Source organism: Platichthys flesus, chromosome 2 (assembly GCF_949316205.1).
Source record: "Platichthys flesus chromosome 2, fPlaFle2.1, whole genome shotgun sequence".
NCBI lineage: Eukaryota > Metazoa > Chordata > Actinopteri > Pleuronectiformes > Pleuronectidae > Platichthys > Platichthys flesus.
Window position 1 is genome coordinate 14,666,905 of NC_084946.1, and position 21,392 is coordinate 14,688,296.

The 21,392-nt window shown below is 41.2% G+C and overlaps 2 protein-coding genes across 2 annotated transcripts; both read right to left on the reverse strand.

Moving 5' to 3' along the window:
* Window positions 1-2,530: 2,530 nt before the first annotated feature.
* pfdn5 (prefoldin 5) lies at window positions 2,531-5,503 on the reverse strand. Its single transcript, XM_062400229.1, has 6 exons — window positions 5,363-5,503; window positions 4,147-4,249; window positions 3,840-3,871; window positions 3,651-3,725; window positions 3,431-3,536; window positions 2,531-2,778 (listed from the first exon to the last, which is right to left on the reverse strand). The coding sequence occupies exons 1-6, from the start codon at window positions 5,426-5,428 to the stop codon at window positions 2,693-2,695; spliced, it is 468 nt and encodes a 155-aa protein (XP_062256213.1). The 5' UTR covers window positions 5,429-5,503; the 3' UTR covers window positions 2,531-2,692.
* A 486-nt stretch (window positions 5,504-5,989) lies between these two features.
* espl1 (extra spindle pole bodies like 1, separase) lies at window positions 5,990-21,340 on the reverse strand. Its single transcript, XM_062400242.1, has 33 exons — window positions 21,078-21,340; window positions 20,806-20,894; window positions 20,009-20,311; window positions 19,161-19,916; window positions 18,932-19,033; window positions 18,679-18,790; window positions 18,441-18,568; window positions 18,039-18,232; window positions 17,451-17,693; window positions 16,772-16,916; window positions 16,354-16,513; window positions 16,026-16,165; window positions 15,511-15,645; window positions 15,293-15,409; window positions 15,030-15,201; window positions 14,796-14,924; window positions 14,504-14,660; window positions 14,258-14,367; window positions 12,909-14,038; window positions 12,422-12,821; window positions 11,974-12,099; window positions 11,177-11,390; window positions 10,863-11,068; window positions 10,100-10,227; window positions 9,683-9,805; window positions 9,207-9,356; window positions 8,878-9,045; window positions 8,645-8,749; window positions 8,451-8,566; window positions 8,281-8,364; window positions 7,841-8,005; window positions 7,470-7,671; window positions 5,990-7,297 (listed from the first exon to the last, which is right to left on the reverse strand). The coding sequence occupies exons 2-32, from the start codon at window positions 20,884-20,886 to the stop codon at window positions 7,470-7,472; spliced, it is 6,501 nt and encodes a 2,166-aa protein (XP_062256226.1). The 5' UTR covers window positions 20,887-20,894; window positions 21,078-21,340; the 3' UTR covers window positions 5,990-7,297.
* Window positions 21,341-21,392: the final 52 nt, after the last annotated feature.

Consider the following 21,392-nt stretch of genomic DNA (forward strand, 5'->3'; position numbering starts at 1 on the left):
ATCCAGTATCTAAAATCCAAAAATATAAAAGTAACATTTAAGTAAGGCTGTCAAATATATGTAGTAAAGTAGAAAATATTTTCTCTGAAGTTTTAGTGATGTTATTATTGTGCTTAATTCCTTATGGAAATCATCAGTTCGCTTCTGCGCAGGATATGCGCAATGGGATTCTGCGCAGGAAGTGCGCAGTGGGCTGCTGCGCAGGATGTGCGCAGTGGGATTCTGCACAGGAAGTACGCAGTGGGCAGTTTTTTTTTATTTTTAATTTAATTTAATTTAATTTTTCTTAATTTTTTTATATTTAATTTTATATATATTTTTTTATATTTAATTTTTCATCACCATCATCATTTCTCCGCGCTGGTTCAGGGGTAATTGATGATGGTCTTCAAAGGTGACTGACCTACTCAACCCAGTATTTCTCGGATATACAGGAGCGACACTCGCATCACCTCTAGGTGGTAACTTCTCGTTATACACATATCTATGGTTATACACACACTTTCAGCGTATTTTCCCACAATACCCAGGTGCACTACGTCACACACTACAAACTTCCCTTAAAGGGGCAGGTCATACCTGCAACACAACAGCTCTCGGTCTCATATACAGATGGCAAGAGAAAGTAGAGAGGGATTTTTACACACTGTCTAATAAAGATTCCAACAGTAAAGGCAAGAGGTAGTGATGGATAAGGTTTTCTTTAACAAGTTAAGTCTTTCATTCTCACTTTCCACCTTAAAACTATGACATGAACTGAACTATGAACTGGTTCAGAATTTAAATGGTGAACTATGAACGTGAACTATTCATGTTTACTTGTATGAACTGAACTATGAACTAGTTCATGAGAGGTGTGAACTTGCACAACACTGCCCGCAGCATCAGACAAACAGGTCATGACGGTGTTTGTGCAATCCCCCGACGGTGTTTGGTGATAAATGAACCACAACATTAGCGCCGCTGAAAACATTACGTCGCAACTGGTCCGACGTTTCCTAAAAATAAAAACAAACAAAAAACTCTGTGATTTCAAAGCCTTGTCCAGCTGTTTACTGACGTTTGTCATGTTTAATGAAAAGAGAGAGGGAGAGAGATACATACACAGACAGACAGACAGACAGATCATTTAAAGGCAGTTTTACTGTTCTATTAATTAGACAAGTTCACTTGTTTTGTTTAATTTAAAATCGTAATTATTTAAATGAAATTTAGAGATTTATCTCGTTTACAAAATTTGCAGCGTAATGCCAAGAAAAGAGAGACTCCAAAAGCAGAAGGACTGCGAACTGCAGCAAGCAGCTCAGGGTAGCAGCTCTCTTTTATCTTGGATCAGGCCATCAACTTGTAAAACAGATGAGGGAGAATCAGTAACCCTACCTGGTCCAGAGGAGCCCATCACATCACATCACTAACCCTAACATAAACATATTATTTGGTTCTTCAATATGGCCTTGTTTTGTCTGTTTTTGCCTGTTATTCATTTATTCAAATTGATGATTTGAAAATAAATATATAAGTTGAAAATATCCTACTGTGTTTTTTATTTATGTATTATTATTATTTTTAATTTCATAAACAATGTTGGCGATGGTTGCCCTTTTTTTGGTTTGAGCACCGGCCCCCCAAAATGTCTGTGCACGTGCCTGCCAGTCAATTTACTGCATTATAAGTACAACCCAGTCATTGGACATGTTGAAGATAAGATAAGATGATAATAAACGCGTAAACAAGGTTACAAGGTGCTTTAAAGATTAAACAATTGACAATTGAAGGTAAACAATATAGAAAATAGCTAATTATTTTTTATTTATTAATTTAATTTAATTATTTTATATATATATATTCTGTTGAACCAATTATCCAAACCTCAAAACAAAAAGTAAAATTAAACAAGGGTAAAAACAGCCAAATTTATATTTTAATTATATATATATAAAAATTATATTAACTGTAATCCCAATAATTGACAGTAAATGTATAAAAAAGGTACACTTCCAGCTGAGTTTAGTGGAGTATAAGTACAATGCAGCATAAAATCCTAATACATAAAGTAAGGAGCTCTCAAAGTTGTATTTAAATTGCACAGTACTTAGGTAAATGTGCTAAACTTGCATTCCATCACTTCTGGTTATCACTCATTACTCATACAGTGAGTGAAGAGGACATGGCCTCATGCAAAGTTTGAAAGTGTGCGAAAAATTATTTTCAATTAATAAGTACTGGTCACTTTAGCTTTCTGTGTTCAATTGCTTTTTAAAAAGGTGACGTGAGACAAATGGGATTTTAGTATTTACTCACATGTAAATTGAAATTAAACACTGGTTACAATATCACATGGATGGCATTAGAAATTAGAATTAAGTGATCTCAGGTAATTCCCAAACTAAGTTTTACCCACATTCTCCCATCAGACTAATGGAACACAGCTATGTGGGTGTGCAGGGCTTTAATGGTTGTGTCAGATGCAAAATTGAAAAACCTCTAACTACTGGATACCAATGATGAAACTCAGAAGTGAAACTGTTGCTTTATGGTCTAATTACTTTTATTGTTTATGCAAAATTGACCAAGTACATGACCAATTTACCAGTGACAACAGCCTACTTACTGGTGACCAGGTTTGTGCACTTACTTCAGACAGATACAGAAAGATTTTTTATTATTCATCATTTATTGTTGATTCATTAGGTTAAGCCTTGGTGGTCCCGGCCACCTGTGACGTCGGCTGGCTCTGTTGTAGTTGCTGGATCTTCACATTCATGACTTCGATCACAGCTGCAAAAAAAAACAACCCTCAATGCATTAAGTAAATAGGTGCGTTCGTTGTCCTGAACTAAAGGATAAGGTTGTGGTTGACAACCTAACTTGGTATGTGCGGTCTTCAGTAATGAACAACAATGGTACTTTCATCCGTTTAATTATACATTTTACATACCTACATCCCTGTATAACATTAAATAAATGCATTTCTTAGGGCTTGCATACAGACTATATTAAGATACTGCCTCCACTTCCACTATCTAAAGATGAAGCCAAAATGTCCTGGATATGGTCGCTGTCATCTTGCACTAATTACACAATTTGTAGAGTGTGTGTAGTAGTGATGGAACAGTCAAGCATGACATTTCATCCTGTGGTTGTATCATCAAGTCACTAATTAAAACCAAACTTGCTAAAAACATCTTTAAGATAAAACTATTTGATATGCGTTTTTTTCATTTTAGTTTGGCCTATGCCCCATCTGCTAACACAGTATATGACCTATACTGCAGCCAGCCACCAGGGGCGATTGAGGTGCTTTGGCTTTACTTTTCGGGAGCCATTATGTCAGACAACTTTACATACAGTCTATGACATATGTATAAGTAAAAGATATAGGAGAAATGCAGTACAAATGTTTGTCTGTTGAAGATGTTTCTGGACTTACCTTGTTTCATTGAATGTTTTTCCTGAAGAGCTGGCTGAACCTTTTCTATCTGCTTTGTGAGGAAGTCTATTTTGCGCTTGAAGAATTTCTTTGAGTCTCCCACATTCTACAGACACAGACAAATACAGTTATACAAATAAATTCACATAACAATTACTAGCTCAACATCATATGAACACTTGAAATACATGAATACATTGTGTGGTGTTCAAATGTTTACCTTTTCAACATAATATCCCGTCCCCACATCCACTAAGACATGTTCCACATCATTTAATGTTCCAGGGACGTACATCTGAGAAGAAACCAAGTCAAGGACAAGCAACTACTGTACATCTCAAGAGACATCATTTGAATTACATCTCACAGAACAGCTAAATGCTAGCTGCTACATTGTGATGAAGGATACAGAACTGGTGAGAGGCACCAGCAATTCTTTTCCTGCATGAGAAAAAAAGAGAAAACAGAAAAGGTGAACAACTAATCCATTACATCTAAAGATTCAAAGCTGCAGATCAGCACAATTTTCACAACACTAAATCGAGGCTGAACTTTCGTGATAAAGTTCACTATTACTGACACACAGAGAAGGGAAACATGGTTTATCACAGGAACTGAAGAACCACCGATGAGGTATGTATGTTTTTGAATAAATATTTCCAGTGACATTGATTAAGACTTGATTGTCAAAAAATAATCAAATGTATTTCACTCACCTTTGTTGTTATTGCTCAACACATTTAAACTATCCTTTGCCTCAACAAACTTTGTCTGGGCAACTTTTAGTTGAGTTATTGAAGACGTCAAGAACTCAACTTCCTGCAAGACATTAAAATTGACAAAACAACCAGTCAGAGTCAACACACCAAACACTCCCAAAAAGCCAGGTTCATTTGGGTCCAAGTAATTTGAGTAACTGCAAATTCGTCTGAAGAATTTACGACTGAAGTACAGAAGCAGCTTTGACTGGTCCCCCGTCTTGTGGCCCAGTCTCATGTCAAATTCTAGCTGCAAGACCCTCAATGGCCCCGGACAGACATGGTATTGACATGTGTCCTGAGAGATCCCATCACACGTGGACAGCGGTAAGTTGTCCTGTTCCCTCCTCGCACTGATATCCTTTCTGAATGCTTCTCCTTGGACCACTTGTGATCAGATCTCATTTCCCAGCTCAAAGATCAAATCATGTTTTAAATGGATCATTCAGGACGGATGATAATACCAGGTCTGGAAGGGGTCACTATTTCAGTTAATGATTATTGTTTTCTCTTTTTAATCGATCTCCTTCCAGTTTTTCAAACTATAAAACGCACACAAATCACAGGGAAATGTTGCAGTAATACACAATGTTAATGGAGGCGAAACTTTCTTCTAAGGATTTTGACTGTCTGTTTGTTCAGTGTATAAAATGTCACCAAATAGCGAGAACCAACATATCTATATATTCATCGTTCTCGTTTTGTCTGGACAAAGATGATCGGTATCATAGACAACTGATTTTGGCAGACATGAGTACACATTAATATCATGTTATCGTGTCAATCATCTATTTGATTGGTCAATTAACCTGCATGATGAAATAATGACAGTGCGGTAGATGGGGGGGGGGGGGGCACTCCTCTGAACCCCACACGGTTGACTTGGTCATGCTAACAGGACTGTAGCCATTAACTCAACTGCATTGATTTAACGTGAGAATAATAACGTGTTACACTATTTCCTCATAACGTTCCATGCTAGAACATTCTACGTAAAACGAGGAGGAACACGCGTTGTCATAACACGCCGGGTATTTAAGCATCGTCTGAACCGCTAGCGGGTGAGGCTAGTTAGCTTCCCCACTGTCTTGTTTTCAACCCGAGTGTCGCCCCCGTCGGGTCACTATGTCCGAACACACTCAGGCGTGAAATGGAGTGAACCTGCTCTTGTTACCTGGTCCAGTTGGTTCTTCAGTCCCTCTAGCTGAGGCAGGGAGAGGTCTGTGAGATTCACCGCCATGTTGGAAACGCACTGCCAGATGACCCTCTTCTTCTTTTCGTGGGAGTGTTTCCGGGTGAAGTGCCGCCGATAGTGGGAAACGTCGTCCCCTGGTGGACAAGACGCGACGGTACAGCTAGTCTAAACAAAGCCGATGGTCTCTCGTGGAAGACAAACGCGTTACAAACACACTGTGGTGCAACAAGTGTAAGTCGCTTACTGTTGAATTAAAAAATAATGCATTGAATATTTTTCATTTAAGGAATAAATATCAGGCCAACTGCATTAAACAGAACAATTAATATTTGATTATGCCTCATACAGAACGTGCTCTGCATTAAGTGTTTCAGGAGCTAGAGATATAGCTTCCGTTTTTAAAATTAAGAACACTATCCCACAAGTAAAAAAAAAATAGTAAATTTGTATTGCATGAAGGAGATGTGTGTGTAAGAATACATTTCACTAAGCACATGTTTCCTATCCCAAGTTATAACTGTAAATACCCTGAGTCAGGCTTTACCCATCCCTTCACATACATTTGATAAATATCAGTTATTTACACAACACAGGCTGTGTGTGAGAATATCTTTATTCAAAAACAATTCTGTCAATACAAACACATCCAAACACTGTTAAAATTTTAAATAATTCAAAACACTTTAGAATTTGCTTAAAAACAGAGGCTTTTAAATAAGGAACTTGCAGTACTACAATCGTACTTCAGGTAAAATACAAATTAAAGTCATTCTCCAGCTTGTGTGCTGAAACCGTAATATTTAAACACTGCATAGAGACTATTTACATCCTGCTTTTAGAATACTTTTATATCATTAATGCACCTAGTGCAGGTGGAAAGGTAACCAACAGGCGCAGCTCCTGTGAGGTGTTTTCCAAGTGTGGCCTGATGGGATGGGTCCATGTATCCAGCAGCGGTGCTCCACACAGCAGAGAATCAGACTAAACAAGACTTTGGTGAAACGGTTGATGAACCGATCAGTCACAATCTGCAAGTTTCCCAAAGCAGCACAGAGGTACTAATGTCACTGCAGAAGTTTATTCACTTGCATGAATGACCGACCTGCAGTGGCTGTTTAAGATCGCTGACTTGAAAAGTGGCATTCTGCAGTCACCAGAGGACTTTCATCCTGGAGGTGATGGGCAGACACTGTGGGTGAGCACAAAAGGGTGGAACCCCCTCTTGCCTTGAATCTTGGTAATACCTCACTTTTCTCATATATATAACTCAGCAGTGGGTCTCATCTCTGTTCCATAAACCAAATATACATCTATCAGCTTCTGAGTGTCAACATGCTCTCTCTTATGCCTTGACATCTTCCAGGCGTGCAGGCTGGGGGTAGAGGCCGTGATGGCTCTGCTGGAGGCCACACCAGACACTCCTGCATGTTAACATACGTTTAGTATTTGTTGTCTTTTGATCCACTTCAGACTAAAGACGTCACCGTAGCCATGTCCGATGGGAGGTTTGACGATGCTGTGAAGCTCAGGGGAAAGTGAGGCATGCACAGTTGTGTTATCATTTCAAATTCTCATGTGTTGCATTGAGTCTCAATGCCTGTACATTTCTCACCTCTGACAACAGGAGCTTTGAAAACAACTGTAACACTTACAAAATGTTGGCTCATCTGCACCCCCCAGACACAAAGGTGAGGAACTGCAGTTGTGCCACATACATAAACTATCTCCAAGTCAGAAAATCTGTTGTTTTGACAAGTGTCTCTGCAAAACTGTCATAGTAATATAAATTATTCCGTTTTGAACACGGTAGCTCTGTGTGCTGGTAATGAACGCTGCAGACCAGCGGTCAGGATCGGGGTTCTGCAGGGCCACCAGACGTTGGCAGTGCCAACCTGGCTCATGCGATGGTAAAGTCTAGTCACACACACACACAAACAAAAGAAGAAAACGTTAACTTTCATGATAAACAGCTTAACCCTGTTGTTGCATGTCTACCCAAATGAAAGACACTGATCAGCTGTCTCTGCAGTGTGTTTAAATACTGCATAGAGGCTCTTTACATCCTGCGTTTGGCTCATTAACCCACCTACTGCAGGTAGACAGGTAAACCGTAGGCCACAGGTGCAGCCCCGATCAGGTGTTTAAGGTTTGTGGCCTGACGCGATGGGCCCATGTGTTCCAGGAGGGGAGCTCCAGGTCCAGCAGCGAACCAGGACTCCAACAAAGCTTTGGTGAAGCGATCAATGTCCCGATCAGTCACATCCCACAAGTTTCCCAAAGCAAACGGGCTAAAGAGAGAAAAAAATAAATATTAATGAACAATTGAAGTCAGTGAATTAATCTTTATAGATCAACCAGATCAAGATATAAATCGCCAACTCTATTTGTTAGATGTAGTTGTGTTAAAAATGTATCAATTAATCCTTATTTAACTGCACCATAACACAGATATCTCACCAGCCTGCGATGAGGTAGTTGAGGATGATGCCTTGTGCCTCCTGGTCTCCACGCACGGCCAGAGCAGCACTACTGCAGCCAAAGAGAAGAGACGCTGCTCTTATCTGCGTCTTCAGGACCGTCTGACCGTCGAGGAACCGAGCGCCTGCACCGTGACCCACGTAGCTGAAGGACCACACATAAAAGTTTAACAGGTCATCACATCACATTTCTTAAAACACAAATACAGTGCTGGTCGAATCTCCTCTGTGGTCTCCCTTTAATCCCCATCAGTATGTTGTTTTCTTCCTTTATACAACTATTCCACAATGTTGGTTCATTCGATGTGCAGCATATTTTGGACAAGGGTTTCCCCAAAATGTCTCAACATTAGCATGTTTGTGGAGTGTAGCCATTGCTTCTCGTCTCTTTCAGGATGCAGAAGATTATCACAAACTCACATGTACAGATCCTTATTGGCCACTGCTTCTTCCAGCTGACCCGAGTCAGGAGCAACCCCACACACACCTTCCCAGTCCGGGTTACTTTAAGCAGAACAGTCATGTCGTCATTGAGGATGAAACAGCAGTGAAAAAGATAAACCTTATTTAATTCTGAGTGTTAGCCTTACCTGCTGAACCATTCCTTGAACCTGTCCTGAGAGTTTCCTAAATTAGCATCAGGATCTAGCACATAAAACGCCTTCTTTGTATCCACACCTTGTCTCAGGACGGATTGAGAGTCGTTCTGAAGGGAAAGATTTAAGTATGAGACGTACATCTACTAGTGCACACTACAGATTACATTCGTGGACTTTAATCTTACCACTTTCTGAATGCTCAGTCCAATCAGTGAGTGCAGAGAAGGCATCCGACTGACAGAGTGAGATTTTAAGATGGAGATGCTCTCCCATGGCAACTTCTGAAGGTACTGCAAAGGAGACAGGACAGATGGCCATACTTTTACACCATTTCGCTCAACAACTCATCTATTTGACTCTCAAAATTCTGTTAATCAAAAGTCAGTTGACAGGATTTGATTGAGATGATATAACCAACCTTGTCCAAGATCAGAACAACATGACCACGGGGCTCGTCCCTTTCTGAGGGCCGGGAAAGAGCTGTATGGAGGAGCTGGCAACACTCCGCAGGCCAGTGAGGAGAAACTCCAAGAGCAAATCTTTGCAACTCTTCTTGAGACAGCAGAGGAGATGCAGACAGCAGCGCCTAAAAGAAAGTCACCAGTTCAATGTTTGTTTGTTTTGCAGTTCCTGCTCCAGCTGCTTTTGAGATCAAGTCAGAATGGAAGGTCGGCTGTTGATGCTCCAGAATCCATCAAGTGAAAAGAAACAGAATAAAAACAAACAAACTAAATAAACCACACACACCTTCAACATCTCCTCACTGCATGTCACTCCTTTAGCAGAAATGGTTTTGCAAAGGTGCTGGGCCTGATTGGAAAGTTCTGGGTCTGAAGAAAGGGGGAGAAGAAAGCTCTTCCAGCATCCTAGCAATCCCTCCATCTCTTTCAACAGTTGCTGGAAGAAACATGTGAAGTTGTTAAGACGAGAAAAAGCATTCGCTTACAACTTTCAAGTGACATTTCTTAGTCAAAACAACCAAACTAGAATGATACGAGTGATCTTTGAGAAATGGTCTGCACATGCAGATCTCTTTCGTCTCTCACTACATAATCAAATCCACCATTATAATATCAATTTACCAAGGTGCAAGCACACCAGGAGTTACGGTGACTGGATGGTTTACTGCATGTTACGCCCCAAACACAACCATGATTAATTAAGAAGTACAACTGCTTAGATCGTTTAAATGAATTTCCCCTACACGGCTTCTCATCACCTACCTCAACTCGAGAGTCAAGCGCCCTGCGGCCCTCCCACCACTTGGCTTTATCCGACACAGAGCTCACAACCTTCTGATCCACCTGAATACTGTCCATCTCCTGCACAAGCAAACTAATGGGACGCTGCACAACACAGAGAAAGTTGAAGTCAGTTTCTTGGATGGTGAATAGCAAATTTATAACAGAGTCAAATTAAGGCTCAAACTTAAACTTGTTGGTTATCGTTACTGAATCTCATATACACCTTATTGTTATTTTCACTGAATTTCATCTACAGCTGGATAACAGCTCACACTATAATTATCTGTTTTCTGGCCACCATTTGGCTTGATTTTAAACTGCATTTGCTTCGATTATACTTGTATGGAAAATAAAATAAAACACTCATGTTGAAATTATATAAACTGTTGTCATCACCTTTTGCATAGATGTGGAGATATGAACAGTGACGGGTGCAGATCCTTTCTGGAGACGTGAAAGTAAGATGCTGTCGCCAATTTCCCCAGGTTTGACTCCAAGCACAGAAATCATGCACACAGTTATCCCTGTACAACAGAGAGGAGGGATATCGTGCAATTTATATTTAGTTTATGTGCTTATTAGGCATGAAAGCATCAACTAATCAGATTATGAGCAAGACCAAAAGTGAAAACCCATTAAATGACTGCCAAAAAAGTCCAACTGACGCTTCATCTGTCACAGAAATGTATCTGCTCTGGCTCCAACAGTGATGCAATCATAATATCTGGCACAATCCTGTGATTTGCATAATTAAGCTGCATGTGGCTTTCTACCTTTTACTTATTAGCTGAATACAATCATGGACAACACCTCTCAGCCCCTACATGATATGACGTGGGGGCCCTTAGTAGCTGCTCTGGTCTGTTCCTTACATTATTTGCACTATTTTTAAGAGAGAGCACTTTTTTCACATTTGTTTTACATGTACAAACATTTTACTCTCACGTACAAAACAGATTTTTACTTCCCCAAACACTCATCCTGTGTGTATATAATGTACATACTCAGTATTATTTTATTTAAAAATTATTGCTACAGTAGTAAGATGAATTCTCAGAATGCATTAGTGACATGCAAACCATGTCTGGACCAAATCAAATTTTACAATAAAAATATATACATTTTGCTAGTAAATCCAAGACAGAATCTACAACTTTACCTGTGGGAAGGTGTTGAAGTTGTTGGATGAACTCTTGGCAGAGGTTTTGGGGGAAAGACGAGGAGTCAGCAGTGGGGAAGGAGAAGATGTTCTCCAACTGATTCAACCTCTGTTCAGTAGTAGCCTTGGACTCTGTTGAACTGAGCTCATTTAGACTTAGAGCATCGAGCTGGTCCGCAAGTTCACTGGACGACTTTTTCAGCTTTCTATAAGATACAAAGCAACGGAACAGTTCAGTAATTTTTACACAAAACTAGTGATCATACAAGTAAAGTAGGTTGCTCTATTTTGCATATCAACACGGGCATGCTTACTTAAGACAACTGGCTAAATGCCTGATTGTGCGATGACGGCTCGTGATGGCAAAGGACTCGGCGTGTAGCAGTGCTGTGGTTACAGGATCCTGCTGTCCCAGTGCCAGGGCCAGGAGAGCGCAGAGGGTTGGGTGGAGAGTGGGAGAAGGGAAGTGCTGAAGGTCCAGCCAGGCTGAGCGGAGCAACGACTCAACGTCCTCCAGAGACAGATTCTCTGTAAAACAAGGGGGAAAAAAAAAACATGGAGGGAACTGGATAAGGATCTGTGATGAACTGTACAAATAATTTAACTCTACAAACCAGTAACATAGGCAGTAACATCCTGATATGTTAATGTTACAGTCAGCAATATCACAGCATATTCTCAATTAAACATGGACATTTGCAATGTGAGGTATGGATGAGGATGATCTTGCAAAACAATTTATAAATTCCACTTTTGTAATTCCATTACTTTTACATCCATCTATTAATTATCGTAACAGTCATCCTTTGAAGGTCGCGTGGGAATTGGAGCCAATCCCAGCTGATATTGGGTAAGAGGCTGGGTACACCCATGATAGGTTGCCGGTGTATTAGGAAGCCGATATAAAGAGACAACCAGTCACAATAAGATTCACACCTAATCCCAATCTGCATGCATTTGGAAGTTGGTGTAAACTCAACACAAAAAGAGCCAACCTGCACCTCCTTGCTGTGAGGAGACAGTGCAAACCCTGCACCGACCCGTACATTAACATACTACATCATCTGATATCAGACCATAAAGGCACAGTACCATTGCACAGTAAACTCACCTGGCCTGGTGTCTGATTGGGTGAGATGGATTGGTGGCCCTTCTCTCAGATGACCCCTGCTACTCAGTTCAGACAAACCATCTCTCGGCAGGCGACCACCTATATCCCTACGCAGGATTTCAAAGTCTATGTTGGGGGAGAGATAAGTGCGAGATTAGCATTTATCCACATTTTACAGGATACCGATAAGAATTGCTATTAATGGTCTCCTGCCATTTCCTGGCATCCTTCATGTTTAAAAACAATAACTTATCAATATCATCCAATTTCCTCCCAGGTTGTTTGTGATATTCTGATACATAATTAACAACAGTTTTGCTTATTATTACTATAACAGAACTAGGATGAAATTTGGAGGGGATCGTTGTTGTGAACATTACTTTAAGTGCAACTTAACTGCGAATGAAAAGTTAAACATTTCAAAAATATTATATTATTATATCTTTACTTGAAGCAGCATTGTCCTCAGTGTCTGATGTCCTAAGCTCTTCGATGCTCATGTCCAGAACTTCCTTAGATTCCTCCTCGATGGTTCTCATTTTGTCCAGCTCCTCCATCGTTTCCACCTCTGTCTTGGTCAGCTCCCTTCTGCTTCTACCTCTTCTTGTTGACACAGGTTGGAGGATCAAACTTTCGTCGTCCTCGGAGGACGTGGCCCTCGGCACTGCAGTGGTTTTTCTACCCTTAGCCTGCCTCTTGGGCAGTTTGCTCTCTGCAGGTGGATCTGGGACTGTTTTAGCACTTTGGGCAGCTCTTCTGGTAGTTGTTCTCTTCTTAGGGGCCTCTGTTTTTTCGTTGGCCTCTGCTAGGGTATTAGCCTCGGAGTCGCTCTCATCACTAAACTCCACCTGTATTGAATATAATAAAAGAAAGATATTTATCATTAAAACAGTACATTTTGGAAAAAAGCTAACTCGCTCTGATGTGATGCAGACCTTAAAACGTGATGTCTTGGTGCGTCTGGGGGCAGCGGGCACTGCCTGGGAAGGTGAGAACTCTTCATACACGTAAAACTGTTGCTTCGAGGCAGTTCTTGGTGCTTTCCTCACTGAAGCAGGAGCTCTCACTTTTTGAACAGGAGTACAAGCCACAGTAGGCACCACTGTGTTGAAGTTGAAAGAGCTGAGCTCCTTAACAGCAGACTTTGACCTAACCATTACTGGTGTCATGGGAACCAGATCCTTTCCTCTGGTTGAAGAGCTCATCACTTGAATCTTGGGCTTGACAGGCTTGACCTTCGTTGCCTTCTTTGTTTTGTCAGGAGCATCAGGGATTTTAAGGCAGTCTTTAGGCTTTTTATTCAAGGACAATGCGGGTACATTTTTCTGTTCTGATTTCAGCTCTCTGTCTTTCGGTGCATTCCAAGTCCACACATTTGAGAAGAGCTCCTCTGGGTTGCAACCCTTTTTGGAAGCCAAGGTGATCAATGACACTATGGCTTTGGTTGCCATTAAGCCAGCTCTCACAGGTCTTAGCACAGGAGAGGGTGAGCAATCAACAAATGCTAAACCAGCTTTCAGTATTTTCCATATACCACAAATGTTGTTGAGCCTAGGATCCAGGCTGGACAGGGCCATGTGAAGGTACACACGACCCACCACATCTTTCATCAGGGAGGGTTTAAAAGAGCCTTTTGTGGGGCCACAGCGAGGGAAGAGTTTAGCCAATTTTGCCCCAACTTTGGCTGTGATGCTCTCACAGCGGGATAATGTGGCCCATTGAAGCTTCAGACTGACTTTGGGGTCACTGGACTCCACCTTGAGAACCAAATCAGCCTGTGTAGCAGCCCAGCGAGCAGTGGCATGGCCCAGACAGGGCTCAGAGCAGCAGGGGCACTGACAGTCAGATTCATGTGCCAGGGAGGAGAGCCACCGACGTGGTTGGGCCTTGAGAGGAGGTGAGCTGGTCAGGTCCCTTACTACAGGTTCTTTAGCAATCCATCTAGTGCTCAGGATGTCTTTAAAATCATCCTCAGGAGAAGGTAGAGGAGGCTGAGGTTTCTGTGCTGGCCGACCTTTCCGGGGTTTGATTTTTACCTCAGTCTTCTGCACCTGATCAGAGAAATCTGAGGAGAAGAAAATTAAGTAAATTATGCAGCTCAAGAAAGTGTCAATATGAATGAAGTATAATGCAATAAAACTACCTTACATTTCTAAAAAATAAAACCAAATTAATAATACAATATAATTACATTTTCACTCTACAACTTCACTCAAAGTCACTGAAATATTAATTGAATCAGTGCCCAGCACTATTTGAACTGGTAGCTGTGCATTTAACTGACCTGTGCAGAGGTCCAGAAGGTTTCTGACGTTTTCCAAATCAGTACTACTTTCTTCTCTCTCCCCCTGCATCAGCTCCAACTCCGCTTTCATCACCAGCAGCTCAGCACATCTAAATAAATGAGAAAGGAAGGAATTCAATCAAAAGGCTTCCTCAAAATGTGGACATTGAAATCTAACAAACAAACAAACTTTAAGACCCTGCTTCACAAAATCATTTTCACCATAAACCCTGTTCATGTACTTACTGGCTGAGTGCCTGCAGCTTTATGGCCAGTTTAAGAGCTTCTAGGCATTGGAGCCTGGCATCATTGATGGCCCCACAGCTGCTCCTAACAGAAACCATCTTCATGGAGCAGTTTAACACCTCTGAGAGCAGCTGCCATTTCAGCACCAGGTTATCTCCTGCTCGTGGAACAAAAGAGATAGAGACACAGTCAGGGAGGGAGGAACTGAAATAGCTGAGGGGATTAAAAGAAGAGTAAATTAAATGAAGTTCGTTTTTATGAATTGTTGAATGAATGTGTGGAAAACATGTACCTTGGTCGATAAAGCGCACATCCGAGCTGGTGCCATGAGTCCCATACAGGCCTTTCCCCACTAAAGTGACAAGTAGGCTGCAGAGAAGCTTCAGTCCTTCATACAGAGCAGTGTCGGGGCTATTTATACCTGAGAAAGCCAAACATAGGTCAATACCTAGTTATATCTGCAAACATCATGAATAAATTTAAATACAAAGCCAGCAGTTAAAGTGGAGAAAATGTGTGTGCTTACCAAGTTCAGTGATACGTCGGCGCTCAGCCTGTGGCAGTGCAGCTGTGTCCAAACTGAGGTAGGAGCTGCAGGTCTGCAGAGCCCGAGCACGAAGCAGGTACCAACTTTTCGACTGTCTCTGCTCATTCACCTCTTTAAGCACCTCACACAGATAAGGCACTCCAAGAGCCACCTGAAATATCATCAAAGAGGAGGGAAGCAAAACTGCTCTGCAAAACCGCAGGAATCTGTAATATAAAATATGCTGCTAGCAGATGTCCTACCTGTCCTGTGCTGTAGTAGTACTGAGCTTTCAACAGCAGGGGCAGCATAGAGAGGGAAGAAGTTCCCTCATTGGTGGTTTCTGAAGCAAGACTTTTTTCTGCTTGCTCTAACTGGGCCTAAAACCACCATTTAGAGAAGGGAATAATGCTTATCTACTTAAAATAAATATAAAATCAATCAGTCACATTATAGAATAATCCTTACAAAACTGCCTTACCAAAGCGAGTTCAGGGGCACCCATATCCAGTAGGAGGCTGGCTGAGTGACAGAGGGAGCTGGCACAACCATGGGCATCAGAGAGATGACGTGAAAGTCCAATTGTGAGTTGGTAAGCTTCCAAAGCCTTTAAAGGCTTCATGAGAGAAGAGAGACATTTAATTAATACATAGATAGTATAATTACCAATGAAGTGAACACAATATAAAACAACCTAACCCCAGTATGCATCATGAAATACCTCTGACACACCTTTAAAGTAAGGTAAAACCAAATTTATAAGATTCTTAATAAATCTGTGTATATTTTTACCAACATCTTGGGAGAAAGGATGATGACATGATTCAATTTATTGAAATTATCTATTATTGAAAGACAAAAATCTATATCCCTAATCAATGATGCTTTATGAAGTGAGTGAGGTACTTAGATACAAGATCTAAATCAATTTGGAGCTAAGTAGAGAACCATAAAAACAATCAACAAATTATCTAGAGTTAAATGTTGAATGGTTACCTTTCCCATTAGTTTAAAGAGAGCTGCAGCCAGTGCAATGGTGGTGCAGGTCTGTTTGGGGCTCCTGACAGAAGGCAGATCTCGACTCTGCAGAAGAGCAGACCACTCACCCAGAGCTCTTTCCAAAGGTTGGCACAATTCTTAAGAAAGGGGGGAAAAAATGATCTGTATTAAATTACACAGTGAGACAGCAAGCGATAAACAATTATCTAGTTTAGACCGACCAATGGTATATGGTGGGGATATTTCTGGAGCATTATAACAGGTTTAACATTTACCATGATACTGGTGATTAGATTAAGAGAATATAGAAAAAGATGGTTCCTACTATTTTCTGCAGACAGGTTGAAATGCAGGCCTTCGTAGAGCAGAATGCTGTCCTCTGTTTTCTGCTTATCTTCATAGTCAAAATCGTTGGTTACTATTGGATTGGCCACACATATTTTCTGGTTACGCAACTCACGCAATTTGATGTCCTTCTCAATGGCCTGGGGGAAAAAAACACATTACATTGCCATCAGTGTAGGTCCCACTTAAATCCATCTTTTAGCTGCTTTCCTATTCCAGACAATTCTAATCATTGAGAAACTAAAAAAAAAGCTGAGAAAGGCATCTGTATACATGCTATTTGGACATAATTGATAGAACACAAACACGCCAGAAAACCTAAGCGCAACAATTTAACATCCTATTCATGAAACAAAAACAGTGATTGTTGAATATATGTGCAGAGACTCAGCACTAACCTCCTGAAGATTCTTCTCTAGAGTGCAGACAAAGAGCCAAAGAGAAGCATGGGCCTTGTCATCTTTTAGTCTATCTGCGTTCTCTGCGGTCACAGATTCTTCTTCCAGTAGCCGCAAAGCTTCATGGGTAAAATCAACTGCAGAGCTGTGTAGTTAAAGAGAAATATAATAAACACAGTGAAAGGTTAGTGGGTTTTTTCCAGTGTTGGTCCAGAATAACTTATTCCAATTACCAGTGCAAAACAAGATTGTACCCAAAACATTGCTCAGGTACAAGGTCTGATATATTTACCTCACCCTCACATTTACTGTGAAAACCCCATTCACATAATTTAATTGTTAATTAATTGCAAATAAATTGTTGCAAGTCCTTTCAACTAATAAGTTGCCTTAGCAGCTTTAGTTTCAACTTAGTGGATAAATCAGTGTTTATTAAATGTATTTAGTTTGACATAAATTTATTGTTTTCCTAAGTTTATCTCTTATCAACCACTTGATTTCTTGCTAATTTCTTTTAGACTAGTCTGTTAGAACATACATTTCTTCCAAATGCAAACAGATTCTCAAAGAACAGGCAGCAGATTGCATAAATCTAACAACAGTGATCATAACATCAAGTTTGTCTCTCTGTTAAGAAACACCATTCCTTGTAAATGTGGATGTCAACGAAAGCTCCTACCAATCAGTCTGTTCACTGAAATCCTGGAAACACACAACTTGGGCCATTTCACAGAGGTAGACAGCACGTAGGTGTGTGTGGGAGCTGTCCTCATGGCAGATGTCCAACAGGTCACAAAGGGTGTTATAACGTTCCTGGGCAGTGTCACTTGCCACCTCCTTATAGGCACGTAGCTCTTCCTCCAAAAGGCAGAGCATCACTTTCTCATCAGGGACGTCAGGACCAAAACCATCACGTAACGTCCTGTTAAAGGACAAGCAAACACTTTCAAGTTTCCATACTTATGAATCAAACCAAAATTCAAATACCTGACTTTTAACACAACACAGGACCTAGCTCTTACATATCTGGTTAGGAATTATTAAGATACTTAATATTAATACTGTAACTTCATTAACACATATTCTAGAGGTGGGGAAATTAATCGCTTCTAGGATCTGAACGGTACTGACGATAACGTTGTTTGTACCCTGATACAGTAAAGGCTGAAGATGCAGCACACAAGCCTAAAATGAACCAATGTCAAATCAATGTGGAGATCGGAATCGAACTTGTCTGGTGCCAAGAGATTCCCACCCCTATCCGTACCTGAGTCTGATATCCTCCTCAAGGTTACGTGCTGCATCAGTCTTGGTTTTCACCCACAGGGAGACCGGTTCAGCCATATGAGTGGGAATGTTATCCCCCAGGGCTTTCAGCCACAGAATCACCCAGTCGAGTGCTTGCTCCAATTGACCAGCCCGCCGAGAAGTCTGCACAGCCAGCATGAAGGGTCGGCACAACTAGATGATAACAATAATAAATCGCCATTAAGAGTTAAAAGTGGTGAAATCAATGACTATAATCATTTTTGTTTGCTTCTATCCAAGAAGATTCTAGAATAGATACATCTACCAAGGCAGTTATGTTTTCATCTGAGTTTGTTTGTTTGTCATGATATGCTGGGGAATGTGATGCATTATTGATAAAAAACATGATTAAGGAGTTTACCCGATCAACAGAGAGTGAGACGGGGCAATTCTTGCAAAGATCCTTGCAGAGGATCTCAACTAGCGTGAAGGCCTGGTCATAGAGACGTCGGTTGTACAATCCACACACTAGGTTGCTCACAGCTATCACTGCAATACACATAGCGAACACAAATGAAAAAAATTAAACGCATTCAATTGGGAGCATTCAAGAACCTTCAATATGACCGGACAAGATTAATAAAGTAGAGTATAACCACCTGCTTTGATGAGAAGACTGTCACTTGGCAGCTTGCGCACCTCAGTCATCATCTGCCCAGCGGTGGATTGGCAGTACAGCAGCACTCGGTCCAGGATGTCACTGTTCTCAAGCTAAAACGACAAATCGCAATCAGAAGTTAAGTCTAAATCTAAGAACATTTAAACTGGTGAAACAAGTAAGTGTGAAAACATACACTTCATTTCCAGTTTTAGCATCAGCATTACTGTCATAAAATCTGATGTTATCCTCACCTGTGATGCAAGCATGCTCTCATAAGCAAATACAAAGCCTTGGTAAATACTGTAACAAAGGGTCTGTTGCAGTCGGCTGTCCTCAGTCTGGCATGTCAGATTCTGTAAACAAGCCACAAATTACTTATCTCTACAAGTTCTCCAAAAATCGATGACCAATTCATTTTTGTTTGGTGTTGTAAGAGATTAATAAAATGTTATCATTTTACTGGTAAGTTACTACCCTCACCTTTTTCAACATTCTTAATATCTGCTCTTGATACTCCTCAAGGAATGAAAACCAAGCCAGGAGCAGAGGACCACTTAATCCCTTGTTGTGGCCAGTCTCGACCGCCCACACCACAAGTCCACACCCTTCCACAACTGCATGAGCTACTTGTTCTCCCAGGTCGGCAGAGAGAGACCTCAAAGCTCGAGCACAGTTTGTCAAAACCTGGCCACTCTCCTCACCAGCCTTCATTGTTGAATGAACTTCGACAGCCCACCTGCCAAGCAACAGGGCTGTACACTGACAGTCAGCAGAGACGTCTCGGACCTCTCTCTCGATATCATTCAAGAAGGCGGAAGCCAGATCATAGTGTCCCGCTTTACAAAGCACCCGAACAGCAACCAGCAGGATTTCAAAAACCACATGTACGCTTAATTTCTTAATAAACTGCTTTGACCCATCCCCCTTGCAGCCTTGACCTCCAGTCTGGCATCTGTTGAAAAGCAAGCGCAATTCCTGGAGCAGAAAAGAGGCATCCTCTTTGGTCACCGCTCCAGAGGCCCTCTCAAATTCAGCGATGGCATCCTCCGTGTATATGGGAGCTTTGGAGAAGGAGGGAGTTGTACTTTCGGTGTCGAACAACAGGAGGAAGCTCAGAGCTTGCATCTGGCAGTGGAGTTTTTCTTGAGGAGTTAGGGTTGTCCGGTCTTTGTTAGCAGATAGTCCAGTCCAGAGCACCGAGAAACAGCTCCGCAGAAGAACAGAGTAGTCCTCCCCCTAAAGACCATAAAAATCTTGTTAAAGCTGATTGTAATGACACAATCATGCAGTGTGTATATGGGAGAACCACAGTTAGAAGTGATACATACCTTCTGTGCTGTAGTAAGCCTGGTGTAAACCAAGCCAGACACATAGCTGCACAGGCTGTGAGCTTCTAGGGAGCTCAGCTTCTTGACGATATGGAAAACAATCTTTTCCATGTACAGCGGACAGCTCTGAGGAATAAGTGCTGCAGAAATGTCATAGCCATGAAGGGCACGCTCCACTAGCCTCACCAACAGACTGACATGGTCCCCGTCAGGGGATCCAACTCCAAGTTGCTGGTTACAGGCTCTGATGATCCGGTCACACAGCGTGCGACCCTGAAGGCCTGGCTTACTCTCCACATAATTCTGCAAAATGTAAACAAAGCCGGTTTGGATTCTCTACTTAATAGTTAATATTTAGGTGAAAGATGTTTCATTATAGAAAACATGTATAATATCTAATATAGCAATTGGACTATTTGGAGGCAGTTCATCCTGGGTTAAAAATGTGAGCTTTAGTCCTAAACTAGTAAAACAACATGAGCTTGTATTATAAGTGGTTCATGTAACTAAAGATGTGATGATGAATGAAGTGTCTAAATATGGTTAATATATTATCTGGAAATATGATTTTATATCTTCTGTACATAGTTATCTGCTGATGCTGTTACAATTGTTGTTTTTCATACTATATTTTTAAACTTCTGTAGAGATTTATCTTGGAGAGAGAAGCATCGGATTACCTCATTGTACTAGAGTGCGATAAAGTGACAATAAAGACCTTTGACACTCGCTTTGGATAAAAGCGTCAGCTAAATGTAATGTAATGTAATATAACGTTGACTCAGTGTTATGCTAACCTCGAGCTCCTGGAGCAAACGCTCCGTCTCCTCCACGGAAGCAGTCCGCTTGATGAACTCGTCCACCTTCAAGCATTTCATGTTGCAGGCTGTGGACGACAGGTTAGTCAGGAATTAGCCATTTTATCTTTGAGCTCCCACAAAGCGAAGTAGCTCAGCTGTCAGACGACATCAGCGACAACGTCCAGCACAATATGAAGGCGGCTAGCGCTGACATCGGCTAACGTTAACATCGGCTAACCTAACTACAGGCAGCGTTAACTGCCACTTACCTGGAGCGGGAGACCCTCGGAGAGAAACCTTTATTCACAGCAGACCACACGGACAACCAATATCCACGTGAACATAGGTTGTACCGCTTTATTAAAATGTAAAGAATAAAATCCTCAACAACCTTAACAACTGCACTGCTCGCGCACTCTTGTTTGAAAGGCGTCCGTTAACCAATCCGAGAAGACATCCGGTTTTATACGGAAGTTCAACGGACCTTCGGGTAATGTAGTGTCTATGCCATGTACGCGTGCTCGTTCAGGTTAAGAACTATGGAGGACCATACATGACATAAGTAAAAATAAATAAATAAATAA

Excerpts from the sequence above, each read along its gene's own strand:
- pfdn5 (XM_062400229.1), bottom strand. The coding sequence starts at position 5,428 with ATGGCGGTGAATCTCACAGACCTCTCCCTGCCTCAGCTAGAGGGACTG. Across the intron at positions 3,537-3,650 it reads CGGGATATTATGTTGAAAAG|AATGTGGGAGACTCAAAGAA; the intron begins GTAAACATTTGA and ends CTGTGTCTGTAG. Across the intron at positions 2,779-3,430 it reads AAAACATTCAATGAAACAAG|CTGTGATCGAAGTCATGAAT; the intron begins GTAAGTCCAGAA and ends TTTTTTTTGCAG.
- espl1 (XM_062400242.1), bottom strand. The coding sequence starts at position 20,886 with ATGAAATGCTTGAAGGTGGACGAGTTCATCAAGCGGACTGCTTCCGTG. Across the intron at positions 14,925-15,029 it reads CCGACGTATCACTGAACTTG|GTATAAATAGCCCCGACACT; the intron begins GTAAGCACACAC and ends TGGCTTTCTCAG. Across the intron at positions 10,228-10,862 it reads ACTTCAACACCTTCCCACAG|GGATAACTGTGTGCATGATT; the intron begins GTAAAGTTGTAG and ends TCTGTTGTACAG.